Source organism: Heliangelus exortis, chromosome 3, assembly GCF_036169615.1.
Source record: "Heliangelus exortis chromosome 3, bHelExo1.hap1, whole genome shotgun sequence".
Lineage (NCBI taxonomy): Eukaryota > Metazoa > Chordata > Aves > Apodiformes > Trochilidae > Heliangelus > Heliangelus exortis.
In genome coordinates this window covers 69,356,247-69,371,449 of record NC_092424.1, presented here as the reverse complement: position 1 = coordinate 69,371,449, position 15,203 = coordinate 69,356,247, and the positions used below count along the sequence as shown (strand labels likewise).

At 36.3% G+C, this 15,203-nt stretch overlaps 1 protein-coding gene across 1 annotated transcript in view; it reads left to right on the top strand.

Annotated features, from left to right (window-relative positions):
- The window catches only part of CDC40 (cell division cycle 40), a 39,383-nt gene that overhangs the window by 4,123 nt on the left and 20,057 nt on the right, over positions 1 to 15,203 (top strand). The window contains exons 2-3 of the mRNA XM_071741177.1: positions 5,784 to 5,870; positions 7,398 to 7,527. Of these exons, the coding sequence (XP_071597278.1) occupies positions 5,784 to 5,870; positions 7,398 to 7,527 (217 nt within the window). The remainder of the gene's footprint in view (positions 1 to 5,783; positions 5,871 to 7,397; positions 7,528 to 15,203) is intronic.

Genomic DNA, 15,203 nt, shown 5'->3' with positions numbered 1-15,203 from the left:
GGTGAGACTTGAATGGGAGCAGATTTTGTGATATTAATCTACAGTGTTTCATTCAGTGGTTTTGAGGAGAGGATACTCAGCTGGGTTGAAGTCAATTAGGCTGGCCTGGCCCAGTAGAGGAGCTGGAGGGATCATGTTTTCTGTGATGTGGGAAGGAGCTGGAAGTCTCAGCTCTATTTCTCTGTTGAATCTATTTTACTTTTGGCACTATGCAGGTGTTCAGAAAAATACAACTTCAGGGGAAGAAATAGATTTCAGTCACATTTCTTACTATTATTCAAAACCTAATCCCTGCCCAGCTATGGAGAGAGGAAAGAAGCAAGGTCAGTATGTGACTGTTTCATAGCAGTGATGCACATTAGTGACATGGGAGGTGTTATTTGTTAGGAATGTTTTGGCTTCTTTTAATTCGGTGGGGTTTTCTGCTTTCTTTGATGCAAGATATCTTGTAGAGAATAGAGTGCTTAGAACTTGTCATCATGAAGATGCTGGGAATTTAACCTAGTTCAACAGTACCATGTTAACATATGCTTTTCTTGCTGGTTTATTTTTGTTCTATTGAAGTTAGTGGGATGGATTTACTGTTATGAGTGTACGAATGGGTAGAATGACTAAAAGTTGAAAACAACCAGCTCTTAATGTTGAAACTTCATTGCATATGCAGTTAATCTTTTGGTAATAAATCTGCAAATCTTTGGAATGAGATGGTCTGTCAAAGACACAATACTAAACAGTTTATGCAAGAATGGGTAAGTGACAAATTGCTTAAGTCTCTATAGCTCATGGGACTTTAACGTACATTTTAACATAATGGATAGTTAAAACTAATTAAATATTGTGCAAAACAGCCTGCCCTTCATAGCTATTTGGTTAATTAGTAATTATTCACCTGGAGAGAAGGGAACACTAAAAGAGTATTATCTGAAAAGTCCAGAGAAAAAAAAAATCATATAAATATCACAACTATTTGTTTGCATGATATGTAACTGAGAAGCTCTGCCCTTTGCTTTGTTCTAACAAACTTCATGTTTAGGCATACACATGAGATTTAAGTGTCAGACTCTGGTTCTAAATGCATAAATGGCTCTCACTAAACTTGCAGTTAGCTGTGTATTGATGCAGTGGGCGTTACAGAATTTTACTGAAATTTTTAAATATCGTGGATGGAAAGGATTGAGTTGCCTAAACATAAATGATATTATATTCTTTGTAAAGAACAGAATGATCATCCAGTGTTGCAGCCCATGTTGCACATTTTTTCCTCTATTTAAGACTTTGCTTTGATGCCTATTACAGAGATTTAGCCTGTATTCAATTAAAAAGTGGGTTTGTCTTGTATGCATATAAAAGAAAACTTCTATAAGGTGTTTTCAGATTTTTTTAATTACCGAACTATTTTGCCTTCTAAAATCAAGTACTTTCCATAGATGGTAACAGATAGGGCTGTGGCATGTTTAAGGATAAGGAAAGCTAAACTGATTTACTGTATTTGTAGTCTAAAATCCCTCCTACTTCCTGTACTCTTTCCTATGCTGATTTTTAGCTGTCCAAAGGGTCTTTATGAGGAGACTAAAGAAGGATGCCTTGGTAGACATTCTCCAGGGAGTTATAATGAGGCACCTGCTTGTCTACACTTAGCATTGAAAACGTCTTTTCTGTCTCAAAGTGGATTGCTGAGGAAATGCTAATACTACAAGGTACAGCCCTGAGTGCCCTTCCCCTCTGTTAGTGTGATGGTGTGGTCTAGCATGAGAGAGGCAAAAGGAGAGCATTTAAGTATTAAACTTTTTATTTTTTTTACATAATCACATAATCTGAATTGTAAATCAACCTGATAATACAAGCAAGTAGCATCACATCTATTTAAAAAACAAAACAAACAAAACTGAACCAAGTAATTAGTTGTTAAGACATTATCTGTTGCTTTTTTTGCCTGGCATCAAGAGTGATACCCACCTCTGTCTAGACAGTCACAAACTTAAACTGCAGTGAATCTACAGGCTGAGCAATTTCCATGCTTGGTTGTCCCTATTTCTGCTAAGTGGTGTAATCTGAATTTATTCACAAGGTCATATTTTCTTAGTGTTGGCTCATTCGTGATTTTTTTGTTTTGGACCCTTATGAGCAACACGTGTCTTACCCTGATGTGGCCACTCTATTTCAGCTGGGTTCTTTTCTGTGCTGAGAAAAGCAGAGAGGTGACATGAAAAGCCAAAGTTTGCAGCTCCCTTGTGTCATGTCTTCTAAGAAAGCCCTGTTCTGTAAAATGTAACTTCCTAAACCTTAATGCTTTTTTTCCTGGTCCTCTGGGCTGTGCCACCTCTACTGATACTACAGCATGCCATAAAGCCTGTATTTATACCATTTCTGTATTGCAGCAAACACAAGCTGCTTCTCTGCCAGTTCTACACCTGAACTTTTAGTTTTCTCTGGAGGAACACTGTGTTTGTATAAATAGGCAGTTTCTTGACTTCTCTTTTTATGATTCTTGTACCTTTGTGAGAGGGAAGTGACCTAGAGTAGTACTTTGCCTGTCACTGAATTCATGGATTCCCTTCTCTTTGAGCTCAGTTCTTGACAGTCTTCGATCCCACAGAGCCACTTGTGTCACACTTGGGACATAAGTGACAATATTAATTGCTCACCTTAGGCTTTTAGATAAATCAAGACATATTGTGTGTGACCAAAGGAAAAACTACACCACAGCAGAGGGATGTGATCCCTTAGATTACCTTATCTCACTCACAGCTCTGCCAGACTGTTTCTTCTGTGATCCTTTCCCTGTTTGCTGTAGCTATGGGAAAGGCATCTAGAATGCTGCAGGTAAGGTCTGTTGGCTGTTGCCAGCATAAAGTGACAGAGTTGTAAGACCTGAGTGGTTACTTTTTTCCCTTTCTTGGTCTAAGAAAGATGTCTACTATGGAAATGGTCTTCTGGCAATGCAGTTGTACCCAGTGGCCTTCATCATGTGCAGAGGTTGCTGGTGAATTCTTTCACAGAAGAAAAAAAAAATGCCCCAATGCAGAGAGCTTGCCAATTTGTGTAATGATTGATGGGCTAAGTTAATATTTCTAATATTTCTGCTACCTACCCAGAGTCTCATAGTGCTGTACATTTTATTGGATGTTGACCAAAGTATAATTTATCTGCTGCTTTTCCAGCTCTTGCTGTAGACTAACATTTCAGAATATGTTGTGTCAATACTTTATTTTCCCATCAAGATTTTGGTTCTCTGAAAATAATGAGAAGGTAAAGTGGGGAGTTGGGACATGTTCAACTTAGATAGTTTTAAAAAAAGATAACCATTATGTGCTTCATCAGCTTATTGACATTGTTTGCTTCCCAAATATGTGAAAGCATGAATAAGGCTGGAATTCTTGGGGAGTGTAGCTCTGAATATAGCATGTGCTTCAATTTCAAGGCTCAGTAGTTTCCACATAGAAAGACTGTGCCTGTGGTGATCTAGGAGTGAACATACTGTGTGGCTTCCAAGTGACTCAGCACTGTTCTACCAGCAGCAAAGTAGAACCAGAATTGCTATAATTGTCCAGCAGAGGATCAGCTTTCATGGAACAATCTGTTTCTTTTCTCAGTTACTGAGTGGCATTTAATAGGATTTAATGGGGAGAAAAGTGGAGGAAAAATAGCAGAACTGCAGAACTGAAAATTTCTTGGCATTTTTTGCAAAAATGGCTTCTTCTTTACAGAGCAGGAAAAAAACTGTCTTAAATTAAAGTAAGCTCATGACTGTTTATATGTCCTGACAGTTAATGAGATAAATTTTGCCATGTTATCAATTATACTAATTTTTATTGTCTTAAATTATGAAGTTGGTGGGTAAGATGTGAAGTCTAGCTGCATGATGAGACTTGAAAAATTTGTCTATGAAAAATGTTCTCAGGTCGTGGAGCTGTGAAAGGAAATATAAGTGTGTAGGTAATACAGGTTAGGAAGCAGTTTAGATTTGCTCCTGTTCTATCAGGGGGTGGGAGCAGATCTGGTTTTGTTGCTGAATGAGTGGATTAGGCCTGCTGTGCTGTTCCCCAGCAAGTTCATAGTGTATGAAAGTCAGGGCTGTCAATGTGCTGGTAGCTGTTGTCATCCAAACCCAGTGAATTGGAAAGGTCGTGTGATGGGAGAAAGGAGGTCAGGCTGACAACTGGCAGCACTAAGAGCTCAAGCAAAAGCAGTGCAGTGGCTGAACCTGCCTGTTAAGTAATTGATAAACAGTGAGAAATAGAGCTTTGTAGTTGTACTTCCCAATTTATTTTTTTTAAGATAGTGGTCTTGGTAGCAAAACAATTGGTGGGATTGCTGATGTCATTATCTTGTGGATTTTGTTTAAAAAAAAAAAAAACAACAAAAACTTTTCTGGTTTTCTTTTTTAGTTATTGGTTGTTTTTTTTTTTCTTTGAGAAGTAGTTTTAGGCAAATATAACCAGGTAACAATCCAAAGATCTTTATACCTTTAGGTGTTGTTTTTCTTTTCCGTGTTCTAGAAAACCAGGTTTTAAAACCTTTTAAACCTTGCTCGCCCAAGCAAATTTGTTTATAATTGACCTGCTGTTGAAACAGGAAAAAAGAAAAAGCCTCCTGGGCACGGCATGTTAGCTAATAGCTAGCAGTGTTCAAGTAAAGAACATGCAGTTGTGCTCTTTCAAGATGCTACAATACAAAGCAAGATGGAGTTTGTTCAAGGTAATTTTTTTATTAAAGAAGTAACTGGTAAAAGTCAATCCTCTATTGTGCCACTTTGCTCTATGAGTTGCAAATGCTTTTGGATCCTGTAGGCACTGATTAAACACTGATGCTAAGATTGCTTTTTCAGTATAATTACTAGGGATATTATCAATATGCTAGCTCATCCCAAATGCCTTTCAAATGCATTATTTCTAGAATAAAGAAGCAGGAAGCAATACCAGTAATAATACTGGAAAATAACAATCCCTTCACTAACCGAGGCCTTAATTGGAAGTGAGGGAGGGTAGTGCCAATTTAAGATCAATGTAAATGAGCCTTTTTTAGAGCTCTGTGAAATCAGGTCTTTTTGAACACTGCCCCCTTATCAGCCTTTTTCTTCTCCATCTTTTCCATTTTCTACTTCAGGAATATGTGCCGTTCTGAGTTTTTCCCTTATGAGTCATTTGAGAATTCTTTTGGTTAAATGCTCTTGTCTCTGCATCTATTTGTTTTTGCCACAACAGGCTTAGAAATACGTTTAAATGCTGCAGCTGAATTACGCTTATATCTTTTGGTAAAAATTTGGAGATGAGGGATTGTTGGATTCTCTGAAACTTGTTATGTATATATTTACTCTGATATCCCTCTAATATTTTTCCCCAACTATCTTTCAAAGCATTTACTTTTGACTTCTGCCTTGTACCTCTTGCAGTAAACTAGTTTTTGCAGCTGTATATTAAATTGGTGCCCGTTTTAATTGTCTCTTCCTTACAAGGCCTGTTTTTCAATCATCCTCAAAAAAAAAATACTTCCAATGTTGCTACTGTTTTTAAAGTGTGTGCATGAAGTCTTTAAAAAACGTAATAATAGGCATGCAAAATTCCACACGGCTTAGGCTGAATTTCTAAGTGAGGGCCCAACATTGATTTTGCAATCAATATTTTTTAAAAATAAAAACTTTGGTCAAGCTGCATTTCTCCTTCCCCAGTACTAAAAGTGTCAACTTGAACTACAGCCCTGATTTGGTCTGAAATGGGGTAATGTCATATATTGAAAAGCCTGTATGTGAAAAATGGTTTAGTAATATGTCTGTTTTATTTCAGGAAGATGTGGAAACAGGAGTTCACCTTGATCCTGCTATCAAAGAAGTTCAGTATAATCCTACTTATGATACCATGTTTGCACCAGAGGTAAGAAACAATATTGATCTTCAGAGCAGAAGAAATGCCTTTGGTTTACAGGACAGAGGTTCTATAAATCTAGTGTAAAATTCATGTAATAAGATACCTTCTTCAGATGCTTGCTGTATTTTAGAATCTAGTATGGACAAACTGATAAACTGCACAGGTGTTTTGGTATTTCTAATGCTTGAATTTTAATATTCTTACATAGCTGCTCTAAGAATCTTAAAATGTTTATCAGAATTACAGCTATGAAAATTAAAAATCAAGCTAGGAAAATAGCATTATAAAGATGTCAAGTAAAACATGAATCGCATTAAAGTAAGCTCTTACTGTTTCACATTTTTGCTATTTACTCTTCATGCTACTTTGAGCAAAACTAATAGTCGTAAGTCTTGTGGATGTATAGCCTTTAAGAAGAAGATTTAAAATTTAAATCCAAATACTTTCAGTATAACTATTCCCATCAGTGTTAAGTATTTTGGTAACTTAAGCTATTCTAAATGTGTATAGTAAAAATCATTTCAGGCTGAATTTGGATGGCCTGGTGCCAGGTGAGCCACTTTCAGTTTTATGATAACTGATCAGCTATTTGAAAGGTAAAAATAGCTGTTGAAGTGTTTACCATTTTTCAGTATTTAATTTCTTTGTATAGTTTGTCTGCTGTTAGACGAGGAGTTAGTGTTCCAGGTAGACAAAGACTGAATCAATCTGAACATTCTAAGTTATTTATGCTTTATGTTTAAAAAGCCTTTTGTGGAACCACATAAGTAGATTTTTTCATAGCAAGCTTGCGGTTTGCAGCTTACCAAAGCCATGAAGTGTGGGAGCAGAAATACTTGTTTAAAATTAATACATACACTGTTACTTTGTATAAGCGTTTTCCTTAGGAAAGTTTAGTGTGGGACAGTCTCAGGGGTCTGCAAATATGATTGGTAAGAGTTGGGCTTACAATTCTATGGAATTTAAGATCAACCTCAGTGTATTGCATTTGCTTGTATTCACTGTTCTTTTCCCTAGCCATGGTATGGCTAGGAATATTGGCTTGTGTCATCTTGCAAGAAGAAAAGCAAGGCAGGGCTTCATGAGTCTATTTCCTGGAATAATACAGCAAGCCCCAAGTTGCTTTGTAAGTGCACAGAAGAAGTTGGCAGTGTATTAAGTGTGAGAGTTCAGCAGGACCTGGAATCTCCCCCTTACAAGTGGCAGAATGCTGTGGTTTTATCTTCTGGATGCTTTTCTGCTGGTCACATACTCAGTGGCAGTGTTTTGTCAGATAGTTGATACTAATTTGTTCTCTCTTCAGGCCAGAAAGTTCAATCATGAAATGAGCTGTTCAAAGCAACTGTGTAAGCAATCACTGTCTAAAATAACAGACTAAGAAGTTTATTCAGTAGTCTTAAAGAAATAGAAAGTTGAGTTGATTTTACATTTTGAAAGACTATTTTTCTTTCTGTGTTTTTTACTGAAAAAAGTACACACATATGAATAACAAACTAGTGATTGATATAATTTCTTTTAACATTGTTGATGTAGTTTGGACCTGAAAATCCATTTAGGACTCAGCAAATGGCTGCACCTAGGAATATGCTTTCTGGATATGCAGAACCAGCTCACATCAATGATTTCATGTTTGAACAACAAAGAAGAACATTTGCAACCTATGGTAAGTCCTTGACAGTGGAATTCAGCTCCACATTTGTTATGCCTTTGTTGGACAAATAAGTTGTTCTTTATACAACAGTTAATAGGACTGCAAGTTCTGTAAGTTACTTTTTAACAGATTTACTGAAATGAAGAAAGATCTTTGAATGAGAATCCAAACGGCTATAGGTCATAGTATTTATTTCAGAAATCTCATTTTATAATTTCCCCTGAAATTGTAATCAGATGTATGATCTATTAAATCTCTCTTAATTGATCTTTCCATTAGATGCATCAGTGTAGAAAAAACAAATCTGAATTTCACACTTTAAATATGACAGACAAGTAACTGTAGATCTGTTATGTAAATAGATTCTTTGTAACTACAGGTAACTCTCAAAACCAGAAGGGAGCCTTAATGAGTTGTCAGGTTCTTCAGAGTGGCTGTCCCTCTAAACACAAGCTGAATGAATGGGAATTAAAGAAGAGGGAGTATATCTATCTACTGGATTATTCTTTGCAAAGACACCCCCAAAAGTGTATCTCTGTGTTGGTGATCATTATAGTCACTGCTTTGAAGAACTTGAAGAATCTTGAAGAACTTTCTCACTTGTTAATAGCTGCTTTTGAAACATGAAATATTTGAGTTTTGGAGCTTGAGTTTCAAATAAAGTTTTTACTAGTTCTAAGAAAAAGGATTTTTTAACAAGGAAAATATGGAAGGAGTATGAATTCTAAGCATTCTTTTGGGCATGTTTGAAAGAATGGAACAGCCATGTGTTTAAATATGATAGTGGTTAATTTCTTCAGTGTTCATTGTAAGTTTTCATTTCTGTTTTGAATTTGACTGTAGATGCTTGTCTTGCAAGTATGAATCTTTGTTTTCATATGAAAACTTTATATTCTTTACATTTAGTCTATTAGGCAAGTTCTCATACTCTCATACTGTGTAAACTTGAAAGTGCCACAGCACTCAACTTCTTGCACAAGAAACATACATCTTTCTTTATTTATATTAATATTCAAAATATTAGTCCCTTACTCCATGCAAACTGTCATGCCTCAAAATCATCTCCCTATACACAATTCCCCTTAACTTCTTTAGGGCTCTATGCATGCATGAATTTTCACTTACTGCATTCTGTGATGGTTGAGCCTGGGACTGTATTGCTAACATCTGTAGGAGCCATGAATTACAGTGAAACCTGGAAAAAATGAAATTAGAGACTATAACATGCCCTGTTTCTCATTTTGCTTTTATCAGAGGTTTTCTTGTGTGAAGACAGTTTTTTTTTCTTTTACACAATTTTAGCTAATAGGTACTTTTCACTCAGTTGTTAGGGTGTGAAATATAAGGAAAATGTCACTACTTAGAAGTGGGTGTGTAGTTCCACAGCATAACTTTAAGTTATTTGCCTGCAATTTTAATATTAGAATTTGGCAGGCAGTGCAGATAGGAACCTACTAATGCAAATGGAGAAATCAGATTTTGTTTTCTGAAACTAAATGTTGCATTGTGTGAATTGTGCTTTTTTTTGTATATGTGTAAAATAGATGCTGGGAAAAAAGGGTCTCTAGGCATATAGTGTTCGGTTTTGAGGGTTCTTTTTTGACTGTGAGGTTTAGTTTGGGGGAAGATAGAACTAGTAAGTCCACTCAAATCTCCTGCTATTGTTTTATACCATCAGTGTACAACTGCTGCCTTCAGAGCTGTATTTACAAAATAATATAAAATATATTTTCAAGATTTAAAACATTGGCAGCTGTGCAACTATCAAATTCAACTTTCTAGAAACATTCAATATGTAGTGATCTGAGTACAGAGAAAATGGAGCTACAAAAAGGCTGAGTAGGCAATTTAAACTGCAAGAACAAGCACTGAGAAGATGAAGTTCAAGCTGGAAGATGCAGTAAGTGTGCATGGTAGTGTGGCTCACTAGAAGATCTGCTAGATAACAGCACTCCTTTAAGTTGTCAAAAAGTTATTAATGAAGTTCAGTATTCTCTTTTTCCATTTGGAAGGAAGTAATAAGTATCTTCTCAGAAAAGACAACATATAAAGACATAAGTATAATGCTAGGCATAAGGCTAAGTCATACATGTTTTTAGTGACAAAATATCACATATTGGAAGAACAGAGAGTAATCTCTTAATTAAAAGCTGCAGATCTTGAGACCTCTGGCCTTTTTTAGGCATCTTTCCAGCATTGTGCTAAGGCTGTCTCAAACAAATCTGCAATGGTTAGCATGTAGGTATGCACTGGTTATAAATGTAGAATGAGTGTTGTACAAGACAGGGAGGGTGGTAAAAAAAAGTAAATACATATTCAGTGAGAAACCTACATATTACTTGCAAACAAAACCCAACCATGCAGTAAATATTTACTGTCAAAAGTACTTTTTCCTTCTGATGCTTGGATAGCTCAGAATATTCATGTTGTCTTTGACTGTTGTCTAGCCCTTCCAGTGTTCCAATAACTTTTAATCTATTGATGATGTACAGACCTGTGGTATTTTTAAGTGTCTTTGAGATACCCTGTAATCAGCCTAACTTGGTTTTGAAAATATATTCAACATAACCAAGCTTTGCTCATTCATGTGATTGTCATCTCAGAAATATTCTGCAGGTTTTGTCATAATTTAACTGAACAGAAAGCTATGTTTTCTGCTCTGCTGCTACTTAATATGCTCATCCAAGTGCTTATTCATTGTTTTCTCTATTATAATTTCTATTGCTTGAAAATTCTAACTGTACAAATGTCTGACAAGTTGACCTGTAGTTCCCCATATCTCCCTGAAGCATCTTTTGAAAGTTAGCATCATATCTGATACATTCCAAACCTGTCAAATTGAGGCAATATTAGGCCAGAGTTTTTCCACTGTGGTTCAGCTTTTTATATCTTAGATGATTACCATCTGGTCCCTGCATTTTGTTGCCACTTATTTGACACTCCAGTCTCCTGATATTTCACTTTGAGGTAGATACTTTGTCATGTTACCTGTTAACCTGTAAAGAAAGGCACTAGCACCTGAGCCTCCCCAAGCTCCTCCATAATGAACGTGTCTTTAAAACCCACTGATGCTCTCTTTTCATTCCTTGATCATCTGTTTACCTACATGCTGTCTGGTATGTTTTCTGCCCCTGAATGTTTTGACAAAAGACAAGTGATACTTTTTACACTATATGTGATTTGATTTGCTTCCTGACTTGTGGAGGTGTCAAAGCTGCCTTACTGTAGTTTTTAATTTGTCTGCTAGAGTTTGGTTCTTTGTATTTTTCACATTTGGGTGCAACTTCAGCTCTTCAAAGAACAGGTCCTTATTTGTAGTAGTTTCTCTTTATGTACTGTTCAGCTGTGCTCTCTTCCTTCTGGCCCCTTTAAAGTCAAATAACAGCTAATAGGCATTAGGTTTTCTTCTCCCACATGGTATCTTTAAAGTGTGCTTGCATTTGGAAAAAGTGTTACCTTTTGGTGCTCACTTTCTGTTCCTTTTTTAAAAACTTTGCTTCATATAGCACCCCTGTTTTGAGATTGAGATCACTGTAGTAAATGCTTGCTCTCTCAACAACGTTGATTTATACTGCATTATGGTAATTGATAAAATGTGTATCCATAGATAAAATGCCTTAAAATCAGGTTTCCTTCACTGCTCAATTAGTGGTTTTTTTTTTAATGTGAATCTCTAACATAACTGTTACATTGCATAAAAGGCTGCTTTCATGAAATTTTGGTGTGAGACTTGCAGTCTTCTGTCTATTTGCACTATAAGGAGATGACTAAAATATGTCGTAATTACTGTGCTTCTTTCCCTAGCACCTGTTTAGTCTCTGTTACCATTTCATGGTTGTTGCATCTTTTGGCTGAACAGTCTAGGCAACTGTCCTCAGAACTACTTAAATCTAGAATTTCAATCCTAAGGATTTTCTAGTGCTTGTTAATAGTGTTCACTTGTTAATCTGATTTATCTTTAAGCTTTATGTAGCATATAGCATGTTCTTCCCCACTGGTATGACCATCTTATTTCTGTATTCTTTCTACTCTATTCTGTTTGATTATGTCAGTACTGTCCTACCAATTATGTTAGTTTCTGAATTTGAACCAAAATCTTTGCATTTCACCGTGTATTATTTTTAGCCTCTGCCAATTGTATGACTAGGTTTTCCATTTCTCTCCTCTCAGTTTAAATAGGTTCTGTGCTTATTGCTGCCTGCATTATCTGAGGCTTCAGATTTCTGTGTTCCTTTTTGCTTAAGGGAATGGCTTTTTTGAGATAGTGTGTCATTCCAAATTGCTTCTTTCTTTTTTCTTTTTTTTTTTAACTCTTGACTATTTAATCAAAATTCAGTCTTTGAACCCTCTCATTACCAACAGCCTTCAAAATACGGATGAGACTTACCCATCTTGGTAAGGTTCCCCTCATTCCAGAAGTTTAGAGAGGTAGACTTGACAAAGGCACTGGAGATATTTTCCACATTCAGATCAGCAGCTTCTCTCAGTAAACAACCTCTTGAGAATGAGCTACCATCCCAGAATGTACTTCGTACAATTTTTTTTAAAAGTTGCTTACCTGAGTCACTTTTGTACTGTCCCTCAGTTCATGGAAAGCTGAGGAAGAGCATGCCACAAGTAAACCTCAGATCTCTGACAGATCAACTAGACCTCAGCTTCTTTATGTTCCTGTAATATCAGCACATGGAAGAAGTCAGTTAGCTGGTGCTTTTATTCTTTAGGATACAAAACATTGCTGTTCAGGCATATAATACAAAGAAGGAAAAGCCAAATCTTAAACTGCTCTAGTTGTTTGCCATTTTTTTCTTAAGCCATTGTTTTGCCCCAAGAGATTGTGAACCTTTGTTACTGTGAATGTAAACCTGCTCCTCCTGTCTTTCAGAGTGCCCAGAGGAGTGAGGATATTTTTTCTTTTGCTTCAAGGTCATTCCTATTTTTATACTACGCTGCATGCTCTTAAAATATACATAAATATTCTAGTTGTAGTTTTTTCACAAGTGTGGTAGTTGAGACATTGATAAACACCTTGGACCTGTGCTGCAAATTGATGCTACTACTACTCCCTTCAGCAGCTCTATCAAGCCACAGGTCACTGTTGACTCTAATGTTTTGCATATTAAAACTACCTTTGAGTCCATCAGTTTTTCACCTTCTGTCCTTCATGTCTTGTTAAGACTGACAGGCATGTTTCTTCAACCCTCTCTAAGCCTTCTCCCCACCCCCAACACTTTATCATTCTTGTTTTTCTCAATTTTTAACTAAATTTTTCCTTAAAATACCTTGCTTAAAATTGGGCACCCCAATCTAGATCTTGCCAGTACGATTTATATAGTTTTTCCTTTGCACTAAATCTCAGTTTTTCTTCACACCCCACCCACACTGGTGTCAGATAGACTTGTTAAGTGTATCAATGTCACTGTCCTTGCAACCTGTATTTTCCTTCACCTGTACTTAGTTATTTTCTTCTTCTCTTGTTATTTTTCATTCAGCATTTCTTTGCTGAGGTGAAATATTTCACACTTGTCTTTGGTGTCAGCTACAGGTTTTACAGGTATGTGATCCTTTGCTGATGGCATAGTCCATTAAAATACTGAATAAAATAGTGCAGGCTGGTCATTTCAGGACAGTACATGAAAGGGGCCTAAAAGAAAGCTGAGGAGGGACTTTTTATAAGGGCATGTAACAATAGTGCAAGGGATAATGGCTTTAAACTGGAAGAATGTAGGTTTAGATGAGACATTAGGAAGAAATTCTTTAATGAGAGATTGGTGAGACACTAGAACAGGTTGCCCAGAGGTGGTAGGTGCCCCATCCCTGGAAACATTCAAGGTCAGGTTATCTTCCCTTACCTTGTTTAAGGTGCCCCTGCTCATTGCAGACGAGATGCACTAAATGACTTTTAAAGATCCTCTTGCAGTTTGATGGAAAGCCATTAACAATTACTCTGTGACAGTCTGACCCAAAAAGATCAAAATAAAAAACTTATCAGTAACCACTTTTGCATCTGCAGTCATAGGTAGCCTATTCTGTTTTTAATCCACTGATGTAAGGCAACCTTCTAAATAATATTAGCTATCAAAAAAAATTTCTCTCTAGAAAAGTGAATTTCTCATCATAAGCCATTATGATATAAATGACCAAAAGCTTAAACACCATTATTTTTTCAGTGTTGCCCTTAGAGACAACAAGGCTAAAGTGACTAGGAAGTTCTAAAATACAAGCACTTGTATGTTCTTCTGTATCTAATGTATCTTATATATTCTTCTGTATATCTTCTGTATATTAATCTCAGCAGGTATAGTCTCTTTTCCTGAAAATATCCTCTTGAGCATTATTTAAGAAAACATAAGTCAGTATACTCTCCCTCATTATGTGGGCATGTATAAATTTTCAATGTAATGCAGCATAATTATTTTTTTACATGCTGCACACAAACTGTGAAGGAAAATCATTTTATAGCTATTTCAGCATTAGTACTCATCCTAGAAGTGGACTGCCTCATTCATGCATGACTGCATCTTTTAATATTTTAAAATCCCTCCTTCACAAAATATTAATGTCTTTATGAAATAAGAAACAATCTTCTGTCCATGAATCTCAAAGATCTTTATGAGTATTCAGTATTTTAGTTATAACAGGATTCTTCATTAGTCAGACTGACATTTTGAGTTTAAAATGACTGACTTGGAAATAACACTTCTGATTCTTTTTCATCTATTCATGTTACATGCAATACCTACAGCTTCTATTACCTCTTACATTTGTAGACACTTTATTCTCTGATTACTTTGATTTTTCAGAGAGGCCAATGCAGTCAGAAAGGGGTAGTACAGCTGTATTGTTCCACATACCTGTGCTGCCTTGGGTTTCTGTATGCTGCAATGCACAGGACAGTGAAAACATACCTTAATTAGCTGTCTTTCTGAAATGTACATCGAAGTCTAATTATTTAACCAACTATTCTCAGGTGCACTGAAATTATAGATGGAGGTGGAATTGTACCTTTCCTAAAATGCAGCATAAAATATCTCTCAAATAAAACTGAAGGAGATGTAGGAGTTGGGGCACATTATATGGCACACCAGCTGAGCAGGATAAAAGCAAGCTGTCTTCTGCAGCTGTGTTTCAGAGTCCCAGCCAGAAAAAAAAAAAAAAGATTCTCTTTCACATATCCACTAGAAAGTAGAAATTGTTCCGAGCTTTTCTATGAGCATTATACTGGACCAAATTCAACCCAGCTATAAGAAGTCTCTACTTCCACGGGAAGCTGTGCTTGGCCCAGGGGCTCTATTCATTAGAATACTGACCCTCTTTTACAAGTACCAAGCAAATAGAGTCCCAGAGACTGTGTCAATACAGTTGGAGGACAAGGAAACCACTGTATTGATTTTGAGATAAAACCAAAGTAATATTTCTCTGCTGTTAACAGAAACCTTATAGCTCAGAAAAGAACGCATTGAAATAGTGGCTTAATAAAAGCAGGCAGTTAAATTAGCAGAAGTATAATTGCAGTGTCTGCTCAGTTTGGTTATCCATGGAAATAAATCCTATTAATAGTCTAGAATAACTTATTTTGTTTTGTGGGATAGTGGGAATTTACATTTTGTAAGCAGGTATTGGTACATACTTCTCTCCCTATATGATGCTCATGAAGCATCTGGGCATATGGTGTTCCACAACAAGGTCTT